The sequence below is a fragment of the Pongo abelii genome, chromosome 23 (genome assembly GCF_028885655.2).
Source record: "Pongo abelii isolate AG06213 chromosome 23, NHGRI_mPonAbe1-v2.0_pri, whole genome shotgun sequence".
NCBI classification, from domain to species: Eukaryota; Metazoa; Chordata; class Mammalia; order Primates; family Hominidae; genus Pongo; species Pongo abelii.
In genome coordinates, this window is record NC_085929.1 from 48,238,655 (window position 1) to 48,264,511 (window position 25,857).

The 25,857-nt window shown below is 46.7% G+C and overlaps 1 protein-coding gene across 1 annotated transcript in view; it reads left to right on the forward strand.

Moving 5' to 3' along the window:
* Positions 1-25,857, forward strand: part of MEI1 (meiotic double-stranded break formation protein 1) — a 97,904-nt gene that overhangs the window by 67,027 nt on the left and 5,020 nt on the right. The window contains exons 20-27 of the mRNA XM_024239875.3: positions 2,553-2,828; positions 7,925-8,090; positions 10,557-10,661; positions 13,129-13,239; positions 13,526-13,686; positions 16,179-16,260; positions 16,448-16,623; positions 25,328-25,409. Coding sequence (XP_024095643.3) covers positions 2,553-2,828; positions 7,925-8,090; positions 10,557-10,661; positions 13,129-13,239; positions 13,526-13,686; positions 16,179-16,260; positions 16,448-16,623; positions 25,328-25,409 — 1,159 coding nt within the window. The remainder of the gene's footprint in view (positions 1-2,552; positions 2,829-7,924; positions 8,091-10,556; positions 10,662-13,128; positions 13,240-13,525; positions 13,687-16,178; positions 16,261-16,447; positions 16,624-25,327; positions 25,410-25,857) is intronic.

The window sequence follows — 25,857 nt, forward strand, 5'->3', positions numbered from 1 at the left end:
CCGAGGCGGGCGGATTGACTGAGCTCAGGAGATTGAGAGCAGCCTGGGCAACGTGGTGAAACCGTCTCTATGAAAATACAAAAAATTAGCTGGGCGTGGCGGCACGCGTCTGTAGTCCCAGCTACTCCGGAGGCTGAGGCAGGGGAATTGCTTGAACCCGGGAGGCGGAGGTTGCGGTGAGCTGTGAGCTGAGATTGCGCCACTGCATTCCAGCCTGGGTGACATAGCGAGACTCTGTCTCCAAAAAAAAAAAAGAAAATGAAATTAAGGGAAAAATTCCATTTACAATAGCATCAAGAAATTAAATACTTGGGAATATAACTTAACAAAGTATAAGGACTTTGTATTAGTCAGTTCTCGTATTTTTATAAAGAACTATCAGAGACTGAGTAATTTATAAAGAAAAGAGATTTAAGTGACTCACAGTTTCACAGGCTGTACAGGAAGCATGGCGGAGGAGGTCTCAGGAAACTTACAGTCATGGCGGAAAGCAAAGGGGAAGCTGGCACATCTTATATGGCTGGAGAAGGAGGAAAAGAGTGAAAAAGGAGGTGCTACAAACTTTAAAACAACAAGATCTCATGCGAATTCACTCAGTATCACAAGAACAGCAACGGGGAGGTCCACCCCCATGATCCAGTCACCTCCCACCAGGCTCCTTCTCCAACACTGAGGATTATAATTTGGACATGAGATTTGGGCGGGGACACAAATCCGAGTCATATCAATTTATATAGTGAAAATTTCAAAACGTTACTGTTTTTCTCTAGTTTTTTTCCTTAATTAAAAATCTAAATTAACAGACTGCATTCATGAATTGGAAGACTTAATAGTTTAAGATGGCAGTGCTCTCCAAATTGATCGGTAGATTCAATGCAATCTTTATCAAAATCCCAGCTGTACTTTTTTGCAAAAATGAACAAGCTGAACCTAAAATTCATATGGAAATGGAAAATAGTCAAAACAATCTTGAAAAAAAAGAACGAAGTTGGAAGACTCATACCTTTTTTATTTTGGAACTTACCAAAAAACTATAGTAATCAGGATAGTGTGGTACTGACATAGGGGTAGACATATAGATCAGTGAAATAGAATTGAGAGTCCAGAAATAAACCCATATATTTATGGTCAATTTTTGATGAGGATGCCAAGATAATTCAATGGGGGAAGATTTATCTTTTCAGAAAATTTCCAGGAACAAGATATACACATGCAAAAGAATGAAGTTGGACTCTTAACTCATACCGTACACAAAAATGAACTCACAATGAGTGAAAGACCTAAATGAGCCAAAACTGTAAAACCTATATAATAGCATATTAAGGAATTTTTTTTTCTTTTTTTTTGAGATGGAGTTTCACTCTTGTTACTCAGGCTAGAGTGCAATGGTGTGATCTTGGCTCACCACAACCTCTGCCTCCCGGGTTCAAGTGAGTCTCCTGCCTCAGCCTCCCAAGTAGCTGGGATTACAGGCACGTGCCATTATGCCCAGCTAATTTTGTATTTTTAATAGAGACGGGGTTTCTCCATGTTGGCCAGGCTGGTCTCAAACTCCCGACCTCAGGTGATTCCGCCCACCTCGGCCTCCCAAAGTGCTGGTATTACAGGTGTGAGCCCCTGCGCCCAGCCTCATACTAAGAAATTTGAACATTGTTATGGGAATGCAATGGGAAGAGGTAGGTTTGTGAGGAGTAAGAAATTATTCAACAAGGCCAGGCACGGTGGCTCACACCTGTAATCCCAGCACTTTAGGAGGCCAAGGCAGGCAGATCACCTGAGGTCAGGGGTTTGAAACCAGCCTGACCAACATGGGGGAACCCCATCTCTACTAAAAATACAAAATTAGCCGGGCATGGTGGCACATGCCTGTAATCCCAGCTACTCAGGAGGCTGAGGCAGGAGAATCACTTGAACCCGGGAGGCAGAGGTTGCAGTGAGCCAAGATCATGCCATTGCACTCCAGCCTGGGCAACAAGAGCGAAACTCTGCCTCAGAAAAAAAAAAAGAAATTATTCAACATATCTCCCCTTCACCCCTTCTGTGCCAGGCCCTATGCTAAATGCACAGATTAATCTACCACAGTCCCTACCCTCACACAGCTTTCAGTCTAGTGTGGGAGGTAGACATGCACAATGACAATTACAACCCACTGTGGTACCATCATCAAACTGGGTTTCTTGACCTTGGCACTATTAATATTTTGCACCAGATCATTCTTTTGTGATAAGCTTTCCTGGCATTGTAGGATATTTAGCAGCATCCCCACTCTGTCCCTACTAGATCCCAATAGCATTCCCCCAATCAAGATAGTAAAAAATGTCTCCAGACTTTACCAAATGTCCCATGGGAACAAAATCACCCCTAATTGAGAAATTCTGTTATAAGGTAAGTACAGTGGTATTTTCTCACTAAAGTGCCTTGGGATGAGCTAGCCAAGGTGTCCTGGAATACTGAGATGACAGTACATTTTTCCTAGTCATCTCTTGGCCATGTTGGGGTCTCTTGGGTCTTCTGCAAGGTGTATTTACCTCCTTTCTTTGTTTTGCCTCCAGACTATGGTCAGTGCAATCAGAAAATTCCTAGAAGGCATCCCAGACCTGCAGCTAGTCTATACCCACCATCCGCTCCTGCTCAGGTTCTTTCTGTTGTATCCAGAGCTCATGAGTAGGTATGGGCACCGTGTCCTGGAACTTTGGTTCTTCTGGGAAGAGAGCAGCTATGAGGAACTGGATGATGTCACCTCTGCTGGGCAGCCCACCCTTCCTGCCAGCTTAGCAGTCCTGTTCCAGTTGCTCAGAAGCATCCCCAGCGTCCTGCTCATCTTGCTGGTAGGCAACCACTCATTCATTTCTACATTCAGAAATGGTGGGCCTTCTCTCTCTGAGCCGATTTACTGAGGTCAGGAGGCACCCACATCTGCTTCAGCCCACCTCCGAACTTACCACTGTCTGCATGTGAGTTGGTGGGGTGGCGGTCTCTTCTACTTGCAGGTGCCTGGTTTCTGTAAATCCATACTCTTTCCTAAGTCTAATGGAAGTCTACCAGCTGAGAGATGTGTGCCTCTCTTCTCCCCAGGGGATGACACTATAAAATGCAGATCTTAGTCACCATCCCCTCTCACCTCCCTGTCATCTCTCAAGCAGATTCTGCTGACACAGGTTTAATGTTAAAGGAGCCCATGGGGCATGTAGATGGAGATTTCTGATGGCAGAGGGACTCTTCCTCTTTTTTGCCATGACTTACATGATAATATTATATGTGCATTACTTGCTCAGGCATACCTAGAATTGTCAGATGCCCCAGTACTTTTTTTTCTGGAGACAGAGTCTCACACTGTTGCCCAGGGTGCAGTGCAGTGGCATGATCGGGGCTCACTGCAACCTCCACCTCCTGGTTTCACGCAATTCTCCTGCCTCAGCCTCCCGAGTAGCTGGGACTACAGGCGCATGCCACCACACCCGGCTAATTTTTTTTTTTTTTTAAGAGGTGGGGTTTCACCATGTTGCCCAGGCTGTCAATACTTTTTAGTGAAGTACATTACTGAAATTCCCATCAGGAATTAGATGGGTTAATTAGATTAGATAAGGTAAACTGCCTAGTGGCTGGCTTTAACTCCACTTTTTTTCCTTCCACTCAAGAAAGCACATTGAACAACAAATTAGATACCAAGGAGAGTAGCAGGGGACAGAACTAAGATACTAGGTTTTCTTCACCAGATGAAATATTCGGGGTCAGTTCCTCACACATAGTAGGTACTTATAAATTATGACCCATTGAATTATGGGTCTAGACCAATCTAAGTCTGTCCAGGGATAGTAGTGACAATACAGTCATGCATTGCTTAATGATGGGGATACATTTTTAGAAACACAGTGTTAGGTGATTTTGTCATACCAACATCATGGAGTATACTTAGAGACATCTAGATGGTCTAGCCTACTACACACCTAGGTATATGGGATGACCTGTTACTCCTAGGCTACAAACCTGTACAGCATGTTACTGTACTGAATATTGTAGACAAATGTAACACAGTGGCATTTGTATATCTAAACATAGAAAAGATACAGCATGACTATATCTTATTTTTTTCTTTTCTTTTTTTTTTTTCTTGCTCTGTTGCCCAGGCTGGAGTGCAGTGGCAGGATCATGGTTCACTGCAGCGTCAATCTTCTGGGCTCAAGTGATCCTTCTGCCTTAGCCTCCCAAGTAACTAGAACTGGCTGGGCGTGGCGGCTCATGCCTGTAATCCCAGTACTTTGGAAGGCCGAGCCGAGTGAATCACCTGAGGTCAGGAGTTCAAGACCAAGTAGCTGGAACTACAAGCATGTGCTACTGTGTCTGGCTAATTTTTATATTTTTTGTAGAGACAGTGTTTTGTCATGTTGCCCAAGCTGTTCTCAAATTCCTGGGCTCCAGCGATCCTCCCACCATGGCCTCCCAAATAGAGGCATAAACGACTGTGCCTGCCATTTTTTCTCTTTAAATACATGAAACATAGGCTTAGAGAGATTTGCCCATGGTCACAAGAGTTGGGAATCAAAATATTAAAACCCAGATTTGACTCCCTATCTATCGGTTGTTCTGTCTGAGGCTCTCTTTTTACTCAGTCTATTTATTCTTCCTGGGTTATCTCATTCACACCCATGGCTTTGTTTGCCTCCTGCCTGTATGATGATGACTGAAATCCCTGCACTACCCCTGACCTCTCTCCTGAGCTCATACCCATGAAGTCAACCATCTATTTGACATTTCTGCCTAAAATGGAGTTCATTATCTCCTCTCCCAAATTCCCTTTCTCAGCCTGGGTCTTCCTAGAATGGAGAGGTCCCTCACTAACTGAAGGCTGTGCTAGGCCACTAACTTCACAGGATGTAAATATTAAAAGAAGCAAACCAAACAGAAATTGAATCTCAGGAGACCAAATACTTAGAGTCTACATCCCAGGGAAGCTGGAGTGGATGCCCCACCATTTATCCTGGTGACCCAGTCCTTATCCTTGAATGTGCACCATCCTTATCACCTCTCCTTTCTGGAGGTCAGGGCAGAGAGGAGTCTTGTGCTTTACTTGGCGTAGAGCTTAACAGAAAGGAGCTGCCTTCAAGATGAGTTGTTGCATAGAGGACTAGGAAGATAGAGGCTAATCTGAACTTCAGTTTCCTCCCACAGAAAATGGAGAAAACATGAGGGTAGATGAGATAGTACGTAGGAACACTCTTGGTTTGCTTCACATAGTGGGCTGTCATTCACTAATCATTGACTCTGCCTCTGAACCAGATAAAGTTCATCTCAGAGAAGCTAATTGAATTGCCCAAGGTCATATAGTTAATAAGCGTCATGGCTATGACTAGAGCCCAAAGTGAGGAAGTTTTTCACCAACTTAGATCCTAGAGACATCAATGGTAAAAAAGAACAGCAAGGAGGCCGGGTGCGGTGGCTCACGCCTGTAATCCCAGCACTTTGGGAGGCTGAGGCAGGTGGATCACAAGGTCAGGAGTTCGAGACCAGCCTGGTTAACATGGTGAAACCCTGTCTCTACTAAAAATGCAAAAAATTAGCCGGGCATGGTGGCACGCGCCTGTAGTCCCAGCCACTCAGCAGGCTGAGACAGAAGAATTGCTTGAACCCAGGAGGCGGAGGTTGCAGTGAGCCAAGATCAAGCCACTGCACTCCAGCCTGGGCAACAGAGCTAGATTTTGTCTCAAAAAAATCAAACAAAACAAAACAAAAAGAACAGCAAGGAACAACTTTGTTGTCTGTTCATATATATAATTCTTACCATTTCTCCCCAGCTTCTAGCCAGAGGAAGGAAAAAGAGTCTAAAAATTTTGTGTTGATACTAATTTCTGTTTTTTATATGGGTAATTAACAGCTGAAAACAAAGCTGTTAATTGCCACTCTTATCAATGGGTGGTCTTTCATGTAGGTTTTTTAGATGTGAAGGGACAATGACATCACAGAAACTCTGTTTCCTCTTTGGCCAAGTTACGCTGGTCTGTCAAGTCCCAGAGAGTTCTGGAAAGCAGAGACTACAGATTGGGTCACAGTTTTGCCCAGAGCCTTCCCACTGATCCATATGGTGGGGTCCTCACGTTCCTCTTCCTCCAGCATTCACCATAGCCACACAAAGCTGGGTAGCCCCTTCCTTTTGTACCTTTAACATTCATTAACTCAGACTTCTGAGGGACCACCTCTGTGGCAGTGGGGCAGTGATGTGTTGGTGAAGGCACAAGACCAGGAAACTGGTTTGACTCTGGGCTCTATGACCTTGGGCAAATCATGCCCCTCCCTTCCCATCGGGCTTCAGCCTCATACTCTGTTAAGTAAAGGTATTGGAAAAAATTATCTAGATTCTCTCTAGCCCTCCCATTCTGTGACCCTTTTCTTTTCAGAGATGTTTTCTGAGTCTCTACAAGGTGACAAAGATGAAGTAGACCTCATCCCTTCCCTTCATTAACTCACAGTGCAGTCGAATTTACAACTTTATTACTTTCTTGATATGTAAACTGATTAACCTGCCCCAGTTTTCTCATTTGAAAAATTGGGGTGACACCTATATGGAAGAGTTATTGTAGAGGTATAAATAATGTATAAATAAATATACAGCTACTGAATAAACACAACATAGTACCTGACATTATTAGGCCCTGAGTGGTTGTTATTGATATATAGTTGTTTTTCCAGCAACTGCGGAGGTTTCTGAGAGCCAAACTTAGACATCCCTGTGACCCCATCCCTCTCCTCCTGCCCAGTGATCGATGCACACCTGGGTTTGTCTGGCCAGATGCATCGTAGCCATATCTCTCTGTGTGTCAGTAGCTGTCCTCCCTGGAGAGGGAGTCTGTGTGACCTTGGATTCATAACCCTCAGTCCTAACTGGCCCAGCACATTAGCCTGTCCAAAGGAATTGGCTTCTTTGAGCTAGCAGGTGCCAGGAGCTATCAGTAGGGTAGCCTCTGGTGCAGCTTCTGACTGGCTTTGTCTTTAACATATACTCATTAAAATAACTCTGAAAGCAAAATAAAAAGCATCTTCCCATCTTGCGAGCCTAAGGCATTTATAGCTTGGGGCAGAGATAACCAGATGCCTTGGTAGAGAAGGGGCCTGACCTGGTCCTCACTTGCCTTCCTGTGCACTGAATCTGTCCTAATTTATCCTCTGCCTGCCCAGTGACATCATCTCTCTCTCCTTCTTTTCTTCTTTAAGGCACACTCAGGTTCCCTGTCTTGAAAACAACCTCTTGACCCTAATCCTTCCATTTGCAGGAGGGAGGCATCCTGGAAAATAGAGCTTTGGGCTTGGAGTTAGACTTGCATTCAAATTCTGTCTGTGCCACTGGCTTATATTACCTTTAGTAAGTCATGTAATCTCTCTGAGCCTGTTTTCTCCTGTTTAGGATGGATTTAATAGGATGGACCTATTCTTTTTTTTTTTTTTTGAGACAGAGTTTCGCTCTGTCACCCAGGCTAGAGTGAAGTAGTGCGATCTTGGCTCACTGCAAGCTCCACCTCCCGGGTTCCTGCCATTCTCTTGTCTCAGCCTCCGGAGTAGCTGGTACTACAGGCGTTTGCCACCACGCCCAGCTAATTTTTTTGTATTTTTAGTAAAGACAGGGTTTCACCGTGTTAGCCAGGATGGTCTCGATCTCCTGACCTCGTGATCCGCCTGCCTCGGCCTCCCAAAGTGCTGGGATTACATGCGTGAGCCACCATGCACGGCCTAGGATGGACCTATTCTAAGGGATAGTTTTGAGGTGTCAGTGCACCTAGAAGAGCCTTTGATACATAATAGGTGCTGAGTAAGTGACAGATTACCCAGTTTTTGTGACATCATAATTATGGGCCCTTTTCCTGCCCCTCTATTCCTCATTGTCACTTTTCCCCAACTGCAGTACCCTCTGATCTCTGGCTTCTCTCCTGCTCAGGACCTCATCTATTCCAGCCCAGTAGACACAGCTCACAAGGTACTGATTAGCCTGAGGACCTTCCTGAGGAGGAATGAGGATATCCAAGTGGGCGGTCTTATCCGAGGCCACTTCCTGCTGATCCTGCAGCGTCTGCTAGTGGAGCATGGGACATCCCCATCAGGAGGTCAGTCTGCAGGTACTGTGGGCACACTTTGACCTGAAAGCCAGTCGAGAATGGGCATCTCTACCCTTGTTAGGTCTGCTCCAGGAGAGAGAATCAGAGTTTTATCTGAAAAAGAAAGTCATGCCATTGTGGCATCAAGCTAAACTTCACCTCCTTTCTCTCACTGCAGAGTGGGCATACAACATGCTTGGTTTGCTGTGTGTGTGTTTAACATGAGTAGATGTGTTTGATGTGTGCGTGCATATCCCCACCCTGTGCAGCATGTGCTCAGTGTTGTTTGTCACAAGCATGGCAGCCCTCCATGGGAAGAAGAAAGTGAGAAATCTGGAGGAGGATGGAGGCAGCAGCAGTCTGCAGGGGCCGGGGAGGGAGGTGGATCTGTGATGTGTTGGAAGCTCCCAGTGAGATCCGGGGGAATAGTTTCCAAATCTGGAATGGTACTCACTGGAGTCAAGGAAGCTTGATGTTTGGTACAGTATGGAGACACTGAAAATTGGGATTGGTTTATTTTATTGTATTTATTTATTTTATATTTTATGTATTTTATTTTATTATTATTTTATTTTTGAGACAGTCTCACTCTGTCACCCACGCTGGAGTGCAGTGGCAAGATCTCTCCTCACTGCAACCTCCACTTTCCAGGTTCAAGCAGTTCTTGTGCCTCAGCCTCCCAAGTAGCTGGGACTTACAGGTGTGTGCCACCACACTCAGCTAATTTTTTTGTATTTTCAGGAGAGACGGGGTTTCACCATGTTGCCCAGGGTGGTCTCAAACCCCTGAGCTCCAGTGATCCACCCACCTCAGCCTCCCAAAGTGCTTGGATTACAGGGGTGAGCCACTGCGCCCGGCTTAGTTTTTTTCTGTTTTTAGAGAAACTGAATTTTAAAAATAATTTTTTTTTTTTGAGACAGAGTCTCACTCTGTCATTCAGGCTGGAGTGCAGTGGCGTGATCTCGGCTCACTGCAACCTTCACCTCCCGGGTTCAAGTGATTCTTCTGCCTCAGCCTCCCTAGTAGCTGGAATTACAGGCACACACCACCGCGCCCGGCTAATTTTTTGTATTTTTAGTAGAGGTGGGGTTTCACTATATTGGCCAGGCTGGTCTCGAACTCCTGACCTCAAGTGATCCGCCTGCCTCAGCGTCCCAAAGTGCTTGGATTACAGGTGTGAGCTACCACACTCAGCCTAAAATTATATTTGTAAGCAAAGTGAGAGGCAATCTGTGGCTACCTGACAGAGGACTGAGGGTTTGGAAGTAGATTTAAAGGTGTCAAGAGGAGATGAGTTATTTCTTTTCAGGGAAGGACAAGCCATGTTTAGCTGATAATACTGGTTAAGAACCTTAAGATTTAGTGGAAACATAGTGGGAAGGCCATGGGCATTGGATTCAGACTTGGGTCTATTTGGGCCATAGAGTGGGTGACTTATAAACAATAGGAATTTATTTCTCCCAGTTTTGGGGGCTGGGAAATCCAAAATCAAGGTACTGAAAGATTCAGTGTCTGGTGAAGGCCCACTTCCTGGTTCATAAATGGCTGTCTTCTTTCCTTCCGTCCCTCCTTCCTTCCTTCATTCCTTCCCTCCTTCCTTCCTTCCTTCCATCCATCCATCCATCCTTCTTTCTCCTTCTTTTCTTCTTCTCCTCTTGTTCTTCTTCCTCTTTTCCTCCTCCTTCCCCTCCTTCTCCTCCTTCTCCCCCTTCTCCCCTCCCTCCTCCTCCTTCCTTCCTTCTCCTCGTCCTTTCTTCCTCCTTCTCCCCTGCCCCCCACAGCCTTGACCTCCTAGGCTCAAGCAATCCCCCAACCTCAGACTCCTGAGTAGCTGGGGTTATAGGCATGTGCCAGCATGATGGCTTGTCTTCTTACTGTGTCCTCACATGGCAGAAGGGGTGAGGGAGGGAGCTCCTCGCAATTTCTTTCAAAAGGCCACTCATCCCATTCATGAAGATTCTACCCTCATGATTCAGTCATCTACCAAAGGCCTCACTTCTTAATACTATTACATTGGGGGTTAAGATTTCAACATGAATTTTGGAGGAACACAAACATTCAGACCACAGCGTCCTGCCACTTTCTGGCTGTGGGCCCTTGGAGAAGTCACTCAGCCTCTCTGAGCCTCAATTTTGTAAGTGCAAAATAGGTATAACAATCCATGCTTCACATTTTTTTTAGTGGGATTAAATGAAATAATGAATAATTATTTAGTGGGATTAATGAATAATTATTTAGTGGGATTAAATGAAATAATGAATAATTCCTGGTACCAACCTATGTCTGGCACTTAGTATATCAGTTACGCCTGTTCTGAATGAAGAAATAGGAGTAAATCCCAACAAAACACCTCACCCCTTAGGAAACAAAAAACTTTGAACCTGTTATTAAGGTCCATTAATGCAGGGCAGGGTGTCTGACCTTCAGGTGATCTGAGCATCAGGCTTCCTGCCCAGTCCTCCTTGTTCTTCACAGCCTCGGGGAACCTACCATTGCTGCTGAGCCTCCTCTCCCTGATGCAGCTCAGGAATGTGTCAGAGCAAGAACTGGACAGCGTGGCCATGAAGCTCCTTCACCAAGGTGCCCTGGCTGCTTGAGATAGCACCCAAGGGCCCAGGGCTGGACGTGCAGTGGGTGCTCACTAAGTAGGCTGGTGTTCTTTCTTCTACTCTTTCATCCCTTTGGAAGAAGCTAGTAGGTCAGTTTGTCCCTACGGTTTTCTTGCTAAAGGACCGCTCAGGGCTTTCTCTGCTTGTTCTCTGGGAATGTTTGGGAGACACCCTACCTCTGCAAAAAATCAGTATTATGAGGCCAGGGGGGTGCTCATGCCTGTAATCCCAGCACTTTGGGTGTTTGAGGCAGGAGGATTGTCTGAAGCCAGGAGTCCAAGACCAGCCCGGGCAACATAGCAAGATCCTGCCTCTACAAATGGTCAGGCCTAGTGGCTCACGCCTATAATCTTAGCACTTTGGGAGGCTGAGGCAGCATGTCGTTTGAGCTCAGGAGTTCAAGACCAGCCTTGGCAACATGGTGAAACCCTGTCTCTACAAAAAAAAAAATACGAATAATTAGCTGTGCATGGTGATGCAGACCTATATATAGTCCCAGCTACTTGGAAAGGCCGAGGCGGGAGGACTGCTTGAGCCCAGGATGTCAAGGCTGCAGTGAGCTATGATCTCACCACTGCACCCAGCCTGAGCAATGGAGTGAGACCTCGTCTCTAAGACAAACAAATCTGTATGACAGGCACAAGCTCTAGAGTCAGGAAGGCCTGGGTTTGAGTCTCAGCTTAGTCACTAGCAATCATCTAGTCTCTGTGAGTCTTAGTTTCCTCATAGGTGAAGTAGTAGTACTTTCCTAACCTAGGGTTAAGATAGGGAATACTTATCTAGTTGTTAAGATAAGGAATACTTATCTAGTTAGATAGAGAATGTCACACAGTGCTTGACACACAGTAGGCCTTCAACAGATGCTATCCATGCAGATTCCTTTTTTCCTGGCACAAGGTCAGCTCTCCATCTCATCCTACAATTGACTCAGATCTGATGATCCAGTACACAGTTCTCCAGGCTTTTTTCTTACCCACACCCCAAACCTCAGTTTCTCAACTCATAATGCTGCCATCACTTCATAGGCAGCACCTGCAGGAAGATTTGCTGAGGGAAGGTTGAAATGAATAGGAAAAATGACATGTCTTCAGTGTCTGTGGACCCCGCAGGTCCTCTAGCCACAGGTGAAGATGGGGCATCTTCCCTGCCTGGAGCCCAGTCCACCTCATGAGAACATCAGTGTCAGATTCAAAAAAAGGCCAATGGAGACACATTGCAGATGGCCTCAGCCTCGTGCCAGTCATCACCAGCCTGTCTGTGAAATCAAGGCTGACGCTAAGCTAGGAGGGAGATCTGTGTGTGACAAACTCAGCCTTCAAAAGAGCCTCTGACAGGGAGTAACAGGCTGAAACCCACACATGAAATGTAATAGGACTTTTACATATAATCCTTGAGCACTTCTATATGAGAGCAGAGAGTAGAGGACTGTGGTTCGGGGTGGAGGTACTGGTGTGGGAGGGAGCTGAGACCTGCTTGTCTGGGTGAGCACAGAAGTCAGGGTGTGATGTGGCTGCCAAAAAGTGAATGGAGCTGTAGGTAGGTTTCATATTAGGATGAGGATAGGGAGATGGGAAGTGGGAGTTCCCAAGAGTAAAGGGATATGTTCTATAGATATCTACAGTGTAATGTTGCACTGATGAGGCCTGGGAGAATGCAGAAGCAGCATCTAATCTTGCCTTGAGAGGTTAAGGAAGGCTTCAAGGGGGAGATGAACTTTGAGCTGAATCTTTTTTTTTTTTTTTTTTTTTTTTTTTGAGACAGGGTCTCACTCTGTCACCCAGGTTGAAGTATAATAGCATGATAACTGCTCACTGCAGCCTTTACCTCTCGGACTCAGGTGATCCTTCCACCTCAGCCTCCCGAGTAGCTGGGACTACCAGTGTGTGCCACCATGCCCAGCTAATTTTTTGTATTTTTTTGTGGAGAGACGGGGTCTCACCACATTGCCCAGGTTGGTCTTGAACTCCTGGGCTCAAGCAATCTGCCTGCCTCTGCCTCCCAAAGTGTTGGGATTACAGGCATAAGCCACGCGCAGGCCTGAGCTGAATCTTGATTGCTGACGGGGACTAGAGGAGTTAGCTAAATGAAGTGATGTGAGAGAGGGGATGTGGCAAGTGCAGGGAACTGCACTTCATTCGACCGTTAAAGTTCCCTTGGGAAGGTGGTGACGATGTTCAAAGGATGGATCCCTTTGAAATCCTAAAGTCTTTCTGTGATGTGCAGCTGCAGGCTGCTTGCCTGATGTTTGTCTAGATGGAGGGTGTGAATGTGCCTTAAGGTTTGTCACTGTGTTTCTTTCCATCGGTTGTAATATCAGGGATACTTAGTTTGTGCTTGCTCCCCAAGACTGACATCTGAAATAGCCAGTCGCAGGCTACCACCTGTGACAAGTGTGAGTGTTTTGCGACAGGCTGCCTGGGGACTCTCATCTCTTGCAGTAAGCAAGCTGTGTGGGACGTGCAGCCCCACTGACGTGGACATCCTGCAGCCCTCCTTCAACTTCCTGTATTGGAGCCTTCATCAGACCACACCCAGCAGTCAGAAAAGAGGTGCAGGGGCCCGGGCTGGGACAGTGAAGAGTGCTGGGCAGTCTGTGGTCCTCTCTACCTCAACTTTTTCATCTTAAAAAAACAAATAGGGTTGTGTGTGTGGCTGGTGGTCATAAGGTCCTTTCTGGCTCTAATAACCTGAGCTTCTGTTATGAAGCTGGGACCCTTAGAGCCTCAGAATGATCCTCTGTTTGTGAAGCCCCCATCAGGTGCTAAGCACCATGGTGGCACTTAGCTGAAGCTCCTCTGTAACTCCTGTGGGCCCTGCCTTGCCCACCCCCTGCAGCTGCTGCAGTGCTCCTGAGCAGCACAGGCCTGATGGAGCTTCTGGAGAAGATGCTGGCCCTCACCTTGGCAAAGGCAGATTCTCCCAGGACTGCACTCCTCTGCTCTGCCTGGCTGCTCACTGCCTCCTTCTCTGCCCAGCAGCACAATGGCAGTTTGCAGGTTAGTCTTTAACTCCTGTGGCTTTGAGGCATGGGGTGGCACTCAAATGAGTGCTGAAGATCTTGAGTTCTGGTCCCAGCTCTGGGGGCTTATTAGCTGTGTGACCTCGGCAAGGTATTTACCCTTTCTGAGCTCAGTATCCTTACCTACAAAATGGGGAAAACATCTCAGGATTGTTGTGAGGTTGTTTTATATTAATCCACTTAACACATAAGGTTTACCTACACTCCAGGCTCTATTCTTGGCACAGAGGAATAAAAAATGAATATAGCACGTGTCCTACCCTTAGGGAACTTGTAGTCTTTAAGGATAAGATTGTACTCAGCAAAGATAGTGGGGAAAGGCATTCCAGGTGGAGAGAACAATATAAGCAAAGGCATGAAGCTGCACAAATTCAGGACATGCTCTGTATATTTGGGGAGTGGTGAGGTGCTCTGTGTGATGAGAAGGTGAGGAATGAATGGAGCAGAACAGACCAGACGGGGAGGCAGAAGCCAGCCTGCGACCTTGAAGTGCAGCATGGCAAGCTGTGGAATGCCACACATGGTTAACTGTCATTATTACTGTTCGAGAAGGTGATGCAGGGAAGAGAAGAGCAGTGGACTTATCCACAGAGCACCTCCTTCCCCTCAGCCCCTCCCTCTTGTAGGGCCTTGTCATCACAGTGCCCTGCGTGAGCTCCTCTGTGGGCTACTTCTCATGGAAACCATCTGCTAGCCTCTGTGGTATCCTCACACTGTGCCCAATACTGTGCCAATCTAGTGATGGGCACACAGAAGTGACATGAGTTTTAAACTGTGGCATTTAGAGGGGCAACAAGCTGTGACAAATCTATGCTCTGGCAAATCCTGCAGGTTGTTGCCTGTGGTTGGTTTAGGACAGAAACCTTTCCTAATTTTCCGTGTGAGGCTGCTGGGCTCATCCAGCTGTCTGCAGTCACCTGCCTAGGAGAAAACTTGCGTTTTGTCCTTGGCTCTGTCCTGGCCCTCAGCTCACACCTAGGCAATTACCTGCTCCTAGCTACCTCCAGTGCCCTAACTCAGGCCTGATCATTCGTCCTCCCCACTAATGTGACCTAGTTACAATCTCCTGGCCACCCGCCTCTTCCCTCCTCTGCATGTCCTCTCATTGCAGCCACAGTCTGTCCTCACACCCTTTCTGCCCAAGCTTCTTCAGCAGCCTTTTTGTCCTCCTCTAGGCCTGGCCCTCTGCAGCCTTACTTTCTGCCATTCCCACCCACCTTCCCTGTCCTCTGGCCAGGCATTTGTGCTTCTCCCAGTCAGCTGTGCTCCTTCACATCGCCATACCTTTTTTTGTCTGTTTTGTTTATTATTAATAGACTTCATTTTTAGGACAGTTTTAGATTTATAGAAAAATGGTGCAGGTAGTAGAGAGTTCCCATATAACACCCCCCCACCACCCCCGACACACATACACAGAGTTCCCTGTTATTTTATTTTTTCAGACAAAGTTTTGCTCTAGTTGCCCAGGCTGGAGTGCAATGGTGCGATCTCGGCTCACCACAACCTCTGCCTCCTGGGTTCAAGCAATTCTCCTGCCTCAGCCTCCCTAGTAGCTGGGATTACAGGCATCCGCCACCACACCCAGCTAATTTTGTATTTTTAATAGAGGCGGGGTTTCTCCAAGTTGGTCAGGCTGGTCTTGAACTCCTGACCTCAGGTGATCTGCCTACCTTGGCATCCCGAAGTGCTGGGATTACAGGCATGAGCCACTGTGCCCGGCTTGTCTTAATTTCATAGATGAGAAAGTAAGGCATGCTGAGAGAGGTGCAGTAACTTGCCCAAGGCCATACAGCCGACAGGTAGCAAAGCCAGGATTTTATTTTATTTTTTAAAGAAATGGAATCTGTCGTCCAGGCTGGAGTGCAGTGGCAGTATCCCAGCTCACTGCAGCCTTGGCCTCCCGGCTTAAGTGATTATCTCACCTCAGCCTCCTGAGTAGCAAGAACTACAGACACATGCTACCATGCCCAGCTAATGTTTTTGTATTTTCTTCTAGAGATGGGGTTTCGCCATGTTGTCCAGGCTGGTCTCGAACTCCTGGGCTCAATGAATCCTCTCACCTCAGCCACCCAAAGTGCTGGGATTACAGGTGTAAGCCACTGTACCTGACCTGAGAGCCAGGATTTTGATTTGGCCTGTCTGACTCCAGATCTTCTGAGTTAGGTGTATAGTGAACAGAGCCAGAGAGACTGAACCACAGATGATGCCAGAGAAGGCTGTCTGATGGAGGAGGCCAGTGAGGATGGGGGAGATTTGGAAGAAAAAGAGTTCTCCAGGTTCAGACTTGATTCTCCTCATGCTCCTGAAGCCAGGGCTGGTGCAGCTTGGAGGACTCTGTGTGGCCTCCTCCGTCCCCTTTTGATGCAGTGGATATGTGGGGGGAGGTGATAGAAGAGATTTTCAGGCAGGTTATTTTCTACCCAGGCTTCCAGAACATGGGGGTTAGCCCTTTACCCTGTGCTCTGCCAGGTTCACCAGACACTCTCTGTGGAAATGGACCAAGTATTGAAGGCTCTCAGCTTTCCAAAGAAAAAGGCTGCACTACTCTCAGGTATGGGTCCACAAGTCTCCAGCAGAAGAAAAGCTTTTTCCCTAGGTTTTCAGATAAGACCAGTACCCTGACCAGCCTATGGTCACTCCATAATTGTCTCATCTTCATTGTCTCCCATCCTGTGACAGAGCTGGGTGGGAGGTGGGAAGGAGATAGGAACTGAGTGTAAGGAATCTCCTGCTTCCAGCTGCCATCGTATGCTTCCTGCGGACAGCCCTGCGACAAAGCTTTTCCTCTGCCCTGGTAGCCCTGGTGCCCTCAGGGGCCCAGCCACTGCCAGCCACCGAGGATACTGTCCTAGCTCCACTGCGAACATCACAAGTCCGGTCCCTGGTCATTGGGCTGCAGAACCTCTTGGTGCAGGTAAGGACCTTGCTGAGTGGGGCTTGCTTCTCCCAGGACAATAGCAGGAAGGGGTGGCTGCCTGTCAAGAGCCTGATATTCCTACCATGGCTTGGAGGGTGGATTGAGTAAGACTTTTTAAAAAAAAATTATTTCTATTATTTTTATTTTATTTTATTTTATTTATTTATTTATTTATTTATTTTTTGAGACAGAGTTTCGCTCTTGTTGTCCAGGCTGGAGTGCAGTGGTGCGATCTTGGCTCACTGCAACCTCCACCTCCCAGGTTCAAGCAATTCTCCTGCCTTAGCCTCCCAGGTAGCTGGGACTACAGGTGCCTGCCACCACGCCTGGCTAATTTTCGTATTTTTAGTAGAGACGGGGTTTCACCATGTTGGCCAGGATGGTCTCAATCTCTTGACCTCTTGATCCGCCTGCCTCCACCTCCAAAAGTGCTGGGATTACAGGCGTGAGCCACCGCGCCCGGCATTTTTATTTTATTTATTTATTTATTTTTATTATTTTTTTAGATGGAGTCTAGCTCTGTTGCCCAGGCTGGCGTGCAGTGGCGTGATCTCGAGTCACTGCGAACTCTGCCTCCCGGGTTCACGCCATTCTCCTGCCTCAGCCTCCCGAGTAGCTGGGACTACAGGCACCCGCCACCACGCCCGGCTAATTTTTTGTATTTTTAGTAGAGCCAGGGTTTCACTGTGTTAGCCAGGATGGTCTTGATCTCCTGACTTCATGATCCTCCCACCTCGGCCTCCCAAAGTGCTGGGATTACAGGTGTGAGCCACCGCGCTCGGCCTATTTATTTATTTATTTTTGAGACAGAGTTTCGCTCTTGTTGCCTAGGCTGGAGTGCAATGGTGCAATCTTGGCTCACTGCAACCTCCGCCTCCCAGGTCCAAGTGATTCTCCTGTCTCAGCCTCCCGAGTAGCTGGGATTACAGGTGCATGCCACCATGCCTGGCTAATTTTTGTATTTTTAGTAGAGACGGGGTTTCCTCATATTGGTCAGGCTGGTCTCGAACTCCTGACCTCAGGTGATCCACCCGCCTCAGCCTCTCAAAGTGCTGGGATTACAGGAATGAGCCACCACACCCGGCCTGTTGTTATTTTTTAAATACAGATGGGGTCTTGCTATATTCCCAGGCTGGTCTCGAACTCCTGGCCTCAAGTGATCCTCTTACCTTGGCCTCCAAAAGTGCTAGGATTACAGGCATAAGCCACCAATTCTCTGCCTGGGTGAGACTTTTAAAGCTACAGTGACAGAAACAAAACTCAATTTGGCTTATAACTGAGAAGTCCTGGGGTCAATACTGGCTTCAGGCACAGCTGGATCCCAGAAGCTCAGACAAGGTCATCAGACTCTTTCCATCTGTTGGCTTTATATTCCTCACTGTCAGCTTTATTTCTATGAGATAGTAGGATGACCAGCAGTAGCTCCTAGCCTATATCCTCTAGGGAAAAAAGATTCCTCTTTCCTTATAGTTCCCAGAATTGAGTCTCATTAGGCTGGCTTGGGTAATATACCAGTCACCATGGCTGGGGCGTGGGATGCCCTGATTGGCCTGGCTTGCGTCAGTGCCCTCTCCTGGAGGCCACGGCATGTGGTCAGCTCTCCATAGCCCAGGTGGACTGAACCCAAGAGAGGGATGGTTCCCCACGGGAAAACTGCTACCAGAAGAAGGAGGGGATCTAGGGCAAGCAAAAGCATGTCTACCTCCAAGGGATTTGTGTTTTATGGCTTAGGAGACACTTGTAGATCAGTGTTTATGTAGCCATCATATCCCGAGCCCTGACCCAATGTCATGGCCTATGAAGGATACTGGGGGCCCCAGGAAGATGTCCCAGGAGTGGGCCCTATGCTGAGTTAGCGGTTGCTGAGTCTTGTCCTGTGGCACATCCATGCACGAGGCTCTGTGCTCTTTAGGAATCAAACATCTATCCTATTATAGCACTTAGCTCTCTGTTTCAAGTTTCCATTTTCATATCACTCTTCCTCTAGCCAGGCTGTGATATACTCAAGGGCAGAGTCTGAGTCTGGTTAATCTTTGTGTGTCCTTCCCCTTGTGGGTTTAAAGCTAATTTATAATTCAGGAATCAGATGAGAACCAAAACATCAGCTTTATTGCTGGTAAACATCATAGTAGAATATTGGCTGGGACTCTGGAACAGAATGGGCTTTTTTTCCTGCAGTTTTTCAAACTTACAGCAATGAGAGAATTTTACAGTGAACATTCATACACCCAACACCTAGATTCTACTAATAACATTTTATTATACTTGCTTAATCATATCTGTCCAAAATGAGCTTTTTAAAACACCCTCCTTTTTGCCAGACCAGGAACCACAGGCGGGAAAAACTGTGTTTGCATTATGGACACTTAGCCAGCTGGCCAGGATCTTAAGAGTTTAAGTTCATGGGAGCATAATCTCTAATACCTTAATCCTGCCCTGATGGCACAGTAGATCTTAAGCTAGTGTCTTGCCTGCTAGATAAAACCTTCCTTGGGTGAGGAGGGCCAGTTAGGGAAATGCTTTCTCCCTAATGTTTCTAAAAGCGCTGATGTTCCTGTTTTAAGATTCAGAACAGGAGGTGTGGGGGGAATGATTTCCCAATACCCAGCACAGAGCTTGGCACAAAATTGGCATCTGGGAATGTTTGTTGAATGGATGAAAACCACAGAAATTAACATTACATGATCTCAGCCATTTAGGCACTCACAGATTATAGGAAACACAAATAGCTACATCTAATACCAAAATGACCTATTAGCAGTAGAGCATTCCTAATACAAAAGTCCAAAATCTGAAATGCCCAATAAACATCTGCTTTGAGCATCATGTTGGTGCTCAAAAGTTTTGGATTTTGGAATATTTCAGATTTCAGATTTTTAATTACAGATACTCAACCAGTATTTGTTTGTTTTTGAGATGGAGTCTCGCTTTGTCGCCCAGGCTGGAGTGCAGTGGTGCAATCCCAGCTCACTGCAACCTCTGCCTCCTGAGTTAAGTGATTCTCCTGCCTCAGCCTCCCATGTACCTGCGACTACAGGTATGCACCACAATGCCTGGCTAATTTTGTATTTTTAGTAGACATGAGGTTTCACCATGTTGGCCAGGCTGGTCTCGAACTCGTGACCTCAAGTGATCCACCCGCCTCGGCATCCCAAAGTGCTGGGATTACAGGCGTGCCCAGCCTCAACCTGTATTGGAAGGCTGCACAGGAGAGGTAGCATTTGAACTGGGCCTTGAGTGATGAGAAAGCCTTCTTCAAACCAACAGCCTAAACACTAGGGTGGGGTGCCAGTGAGGTTTGTGGTTTTTTTTTTTTTTTTTTTTTTTTTTTTTTTTTTTGAGACAGTCTTGCTCTGTCACCCAGGCTGCAGTGCAGTGGTATGATCCCAGCTCACTGCAGCCTCCACCTCCTGGGTTTAAGCGATTCTTCTGCCTCAGCTTCCTGAGTAGTTGGGATTACAGGTGTGTGCCACCACGCCTCGCTAATTTTTGTATTTTTAGTAGAGACGGTTTCACCATGTTGGCCAGGCTGGTCTCAAACTCCCGACTTCAGGTGATCTGCCCACCTCGGCCTCCCAAAGTGCTGGGATTACAGGTGTGAGCCAACGTGCCCAGCCACCAGTGAAGTATTGTATAGCACTTTCACCATTCGCCTCTCATGCCCAAGAGCCTAGGTGTCTCCCTGGCCTGTGACACTCAACTCTGCCTCTGGCAACTGTTTATTTTTATTTTTGAGATAGGGTCTTGCTGTCGCCCGAGCTAGAGTGCAGTGGCATGATCATGGCTCACTGCCACCTTAACCTGCTGAGCTTAAGTGATCCTCCCATCTCAACCTCCTGAATAGCTGGGACTACGGGTGTACACCACCATGCCCAGCTAATTTTAAAATACTTTTGTATTGGTAGTAAGGCCAGGCACGGTGGCTCATGCCTGTAATCTCAGCACTTTGGGAGGCTGAGACGGGCGGATCACTTGTCAGGAATTTGAGGCCAGCCTGGCCAACATGGTGAAACTCCATCTCCACTAAAAATACAAAAAAATTAGCCGGGCGTGGTGGCGCGCACCTGTAATCCCAGCTACTTGGGAGGCCAAGGCAGGAGAATCACTTGAACCCGGGAGGTGGAGGTTGCAGTGAGCCAAGATCATGCCAGTGCACTCCAGCCTGGGTGACAGAGCAAGACTCCATCTCAATAAATAAATAAATAAATAATAAAATAAAATACTTCAGTAGAGATGATATCTCACTATGTTGCCTAGGCTGGTCTTGACCTCCTGGGCTCAAGCAATCCTCTGGCTTTGGCCTCACAAAGTGTTAGGATTACAGGTGTGAGTCACTGCACCTGGCCTTGTTTTAATTGTAGTAAACTATAACATAAAATTTAGTATTTTAATCATTTTAAGTATATGGGTCAGTGGCATTAAGTACATTCACATTGTTGTGCAACTTTCACCATCATCCATCTCTAGATCTTTTCATCTTCCCAAACTGAAACTCTACCCATTAAACAATTCCCCAGTCCCCTCCCCCAGCCCCTGGCATCTACCATTTTACTTGCTATCTCTATGAATTTGACTACTGTAGGGACCTCATGTAAGTGGAATCCTGTATTTGTCTCTCTGGTAGTTTTTGACTCTCTGTCCTCAACAGTCCCTGGGAAGGGGAACCCAACCTGAGAAGCTCATGACTTCCCCTGTAGAAGGTGCTGGGCCTACCCTGCTTATAGGAGGGTATTGCTGAGGAGCTTGTCTTAGCCTTACAGTGACTGCCCTATAATTGCCTAGTGAACAGGACCAAGTAGGCTTTTCCTCTTTTCTCTCACTGTCACACTCCCGAGAAATTTCCTGGCCTTCTTTGTTCAGCCACAATGTCCCCTCTGTCACTGTCCAGGACCTCATGGCTATAGCTAAGCCTCCTTCATTCCCTTCAACCAGTTTGTTGTTTAAAACTAGTTTGTTTGTTTTTTTGTTTTGTTTTTTGAGACAGACTCTCATTCTGTTGTCCAGGCTGGAGTGCAGTGGCGTGATCTCGGCTCACTGCAACCTCTGCCTCCAGTTTCAAGAGATTCTTGTGCCTTAGCCTACCGAGTAGCTGGGATTACAGGCACCTGCCACCACACCTGGCTAATTTTTTGTATGTTTAGTAGAGACAGGGTTTCGCCATGTTGGCCAGGTTGGTCTCAAAACTCCTGGCCTCAAGTGATCCGCCTGCCTCGGCATCTCAAAGTTCTGGGATTACAGGTGTGAGCCACCACACCCGGTCTTAAAACTAGCTTTTTATTCATTTGTTCATTCATTTGTTCAATGATTCATACATTCAGCAAATATTTATTCCACAGTAACCCAGCAATAGAGGAAATCCCTCTCCCTTGAGCTCCCAGAATGGTTCATTCAGCTGTGAATTGAGTATCACATTATCATATTTTATTATATGATAGTGGTTTACATTGTCTTCTTCCACAGAACTGAAAACTTCTTTTTTTCTTTTTTTTTCTGAGACAGAGTCTCACGCTGTCACCCAGGCTGGAGTGCAATGGCGCGATCTCGGCTCACTACAACCTCTGCCTCCTGGGTTCAAGAGATTCTCCTGCCTCAGCCTCCTGAGCAGCTGGGACTACAGGTGCCCGCCACCATTCCTGGCTAATTTTGTATTTTTAGTGGAGACAGGGTTTCACCATATTGGCCAGGTTGTTCTCGAACTCCTGACCTTGTGATCCGCCCACCTCAGCCCTGAAGTGCTGGGATTACAGGCGTGAGCCACCACGCCTGGTCTGAAAACTTTTAGGCAAAAATGCCCCCTGTGTGGGAAGTCAGAGGAGGCTTCACGGAGAAGGTGACATTTGAACTCAGCCTTGAAGGGTGTCTAGGCAGAGGGAAGGGCATTCCAGCAGGACAACAGCATGTATAAAATCACATATTCTGAAAGTGCATGCTGGGGCGTGGGGTGTGATGAAGTAGAAAATGAGACAAAAAGCTGGGCAGAGCCAAACTGAGCCATGCCTCATATGCTAGGCTAAGAATCACTGTGCGAACTGTGGAAGGACATCTATCAGACTGTGTGTTTGAAAGGTCTCTCTCGGGCTGGGTACTATGGCTCACGCTTGTAATCCTAGCACTCAGGGAGGCCAAGGTGGGTGGATTGCTTGAGTCTATGAGTTCCAGACCAGCCTGGGCAACACGGCACAACCCTATCTCTATAAAAAATACAAAAAATTAGCTGGACGTGGTGGCACATGCCTGTAGTTCCATCTACTCAGGAGGCTGAGATGGGAGGATCACCTAAGCCCAGGAGGTTGAAGCCAAAGTGAGCTGTCGTCATGCCACTGAGCTCCAGCCTGGGTGACAGAGTGAGACCTGCCTCAAAAGAAAAAAAGCAAGTTCCCTCTCAGTCACAGTGGGGAAGATGGGGGCAAGGAGAGTGCCTGGAGGTAAGGCAACTGGTGAACAAGAGGCTGTACATGCAGATGACAGCTAGGCCACCCTCATACCCATGAGGGTGGCTAAAATAAGAACACAGGTAATAGCAAGTGTTGACAGGAGGTGGAGAATGTCCACACAAAACCTTGTATCTGAATGTCCATAGCAGCACTATTCATAATGATGAAAAAGTGGAAACAACCCCAATGTCCATCAACTGATGAATGGACAAATTGTATATCCATACAATGAAATACTATTTGACCATACAAAGGAATGAAGTACTGACACATGCTACAACATGGATGAACCTTGAGAACATTAAGTGAAAGAAGTCAGATACAAAAGAGCACATATTATGATTCTGCTTATGAGAAGTGTCTGGAAAAGGCAAATTCATGGAGACAGAAAGTAGATTAGTAGTTGCCTAGGGCTGAGTGGAGAGATGGGGGAATGAAGAGTGACTGCTGAGTATGGGGTTTCTTTTTAGGGGTGATGAAAATATTCTGGAATTACATTGCTGTGCAACTCTGTGGATATAATAAAAACTACTGAATTATATCCTTTAAAGGATGAGTATTATGGTTTGTGAATTATATCTTGATAAAACTATACTTTTAAAAACTGGTGTCAAGGGAGAAAAATGACAGTGAAGCCTAAGCTAGGGCTCTGGGTGCTGGTCCTCCTTGACACCTCTGGGCCAAAGCAGCCTGATGGCACCAGCACTACAAACTGAGTGCTGATCAGCTATGCAGCATCTTCAGCAGTTGGTCGGCCCAGTGCAGTGCAGTGGAAGGTATAGTATCTAGAGTCACAGGAATCTGTGTCAAAGCCCCTGCCCAGCCTCTGACTCTGAAGATGTTTAGCAAGTCACTTTTTACTAATCTTTATGTTCTCCATCTGCAAAATAAAAGGCTGACATGAGAACAGCCTCTATTCCCCCAGGAAGCACGGTGGAGGAAAGTGTTAGTTGAAATAAGAATAGAGAGTGTCCAGGGTCCACCATGCTGGGTCACATGGGGTGAAGGGGCAGGTCAGTGGCAGCAGAGGGCTCTGAAGAAGGGCTGTGGGCACTGGAGTGATAAGGGTGGTTATGGGGGTGATAAATATGTGTTTAACTTTATAAGAAGCCATCAAATTGTTTCCCAAAGTGGCTGCACCATTTTACCTTCCCACCAGCAATGTATGAGTGCCAGCTGCTCCACATTCTCCTCAACACTTGGTGTTGTCAGTCTTTTTAACTTTAGCTATTGGTAGATGTACAGGGGTACCTCATAGTAGTTTTAATTTGCATTTCCCTAATGACTAATGATAAATATTTTCATGTGCTTATTAGAGCATACAATTTTGATGAAAGGTCTTGTTGCTTTAAAAAAAAAAAGGGTTGAAACCCACTGGCTTAAGTAAACTGTGAGGCTCTTCCAGGGTCTGTAATCTATAAATCTTTTAGTGTGGCCCAGAGTCCATCTTCTTTTCTGAAACAAAGCACTCTTTTTTTTTTTTTTTTTTTTTTTTTAGATGGAGTCTTGCTCTGTCGCCCAGGCTGGAGTGCAGTGGCATGATCGTGGCTCATTCTGCTCCCGGGTTCAAGCAATTATCTGCCTTAGCCTCCCAAGTAGCTGGGATTACAGGCGCCCACCACCACGCCCAGCTAATTTTTTGTATTTTTAGTAGATACGGGGTTTCACCATCTTGGCCAGGCTGGTCTTGAACTCCTGACCTCGTGATCCACCCGCTCGGCCTCCCAAAGTGCTGGGATTACAGGCGTGAGCCACCACAATGGAGTTTCACTCTGTCACTCAGGCTGGAGTGCAAGTGGTACAATCTCAGCTCACCGCAACCTCCACCTCCTGGGTTCACGCGATTCTCCTGCCTCAGCCTCCTCAGTAGCTGGGACTACAGGTGTGCACCACCACACCCGGCTAATTTTTGTATTTTTAGTAGAGATGCGGTTTCACCATGTTGACCAAGCTGGTCTCAAACTCCCGACCTCAGGTGATCCAGGCGCCTTTGCCTCCCAAAGTGCTGGGATTACAGGCGTGAGCCACTGTGCCTAGCCCAAAGCACTCTCTTGAATGTAGGTAAATCACACAGTATAAGCACTGTGCTCTGTATGAGGGTGAGAGATGAAGCCAACAAACATTTCTTGATTATCTACAGGGCTATAATCCCAAATCTGAAATTCTGAAATCCAAGTAACTCTGAAAACCAAATGTTTTTTCTTGGTTGGCACCAAACACCAATGGTAGCAAAACCTGACCTGATTTTTTTTTTTTTTTTCCTGCAGAAGGACCCTCTATTGTCCCAGGCCTGTGTTGGCTGCCTGGAGGCCTTGCTTGACTACCTGGATGCCCGGAGCCCAGACATCGGTAGAAACTCTCCACATTACCTGATGTTCCCATGAGAGAGATAGAGGGGGCAACACCCTTCCACCCTCCTGCTCCAGCCTTCCTTCCCCTTGTGTGACTCATACTTGTTTTGTTTAATTCTTTTAGCAGCACTGCAAGGGCAGTCATGCCCATTATACAGATGGGATCAATAAGGTTCAGACAGGTCAAATGATGTGCCCAACCAAGGTCACAATGCTCTTAAGTGGCAGAGCCCTTCTTACTGCCTGCCTTCCACAATCATGGCGTATATAGTTTCACCAAGCCAGTCAACATAAGTGGATTAGAAGCCCAGGGAAGAAAGAACCCTGCTTGGGTCAGCTTGTCTGGTGCCCTGCCTCTAACTGGGTAGCCCCTTTTTAAGCCAATAGGAGAAGGTCTTCTTGAGCAATGTCCCAAGGCAAGGCCTTGGAAGCATTAACAACCCAGT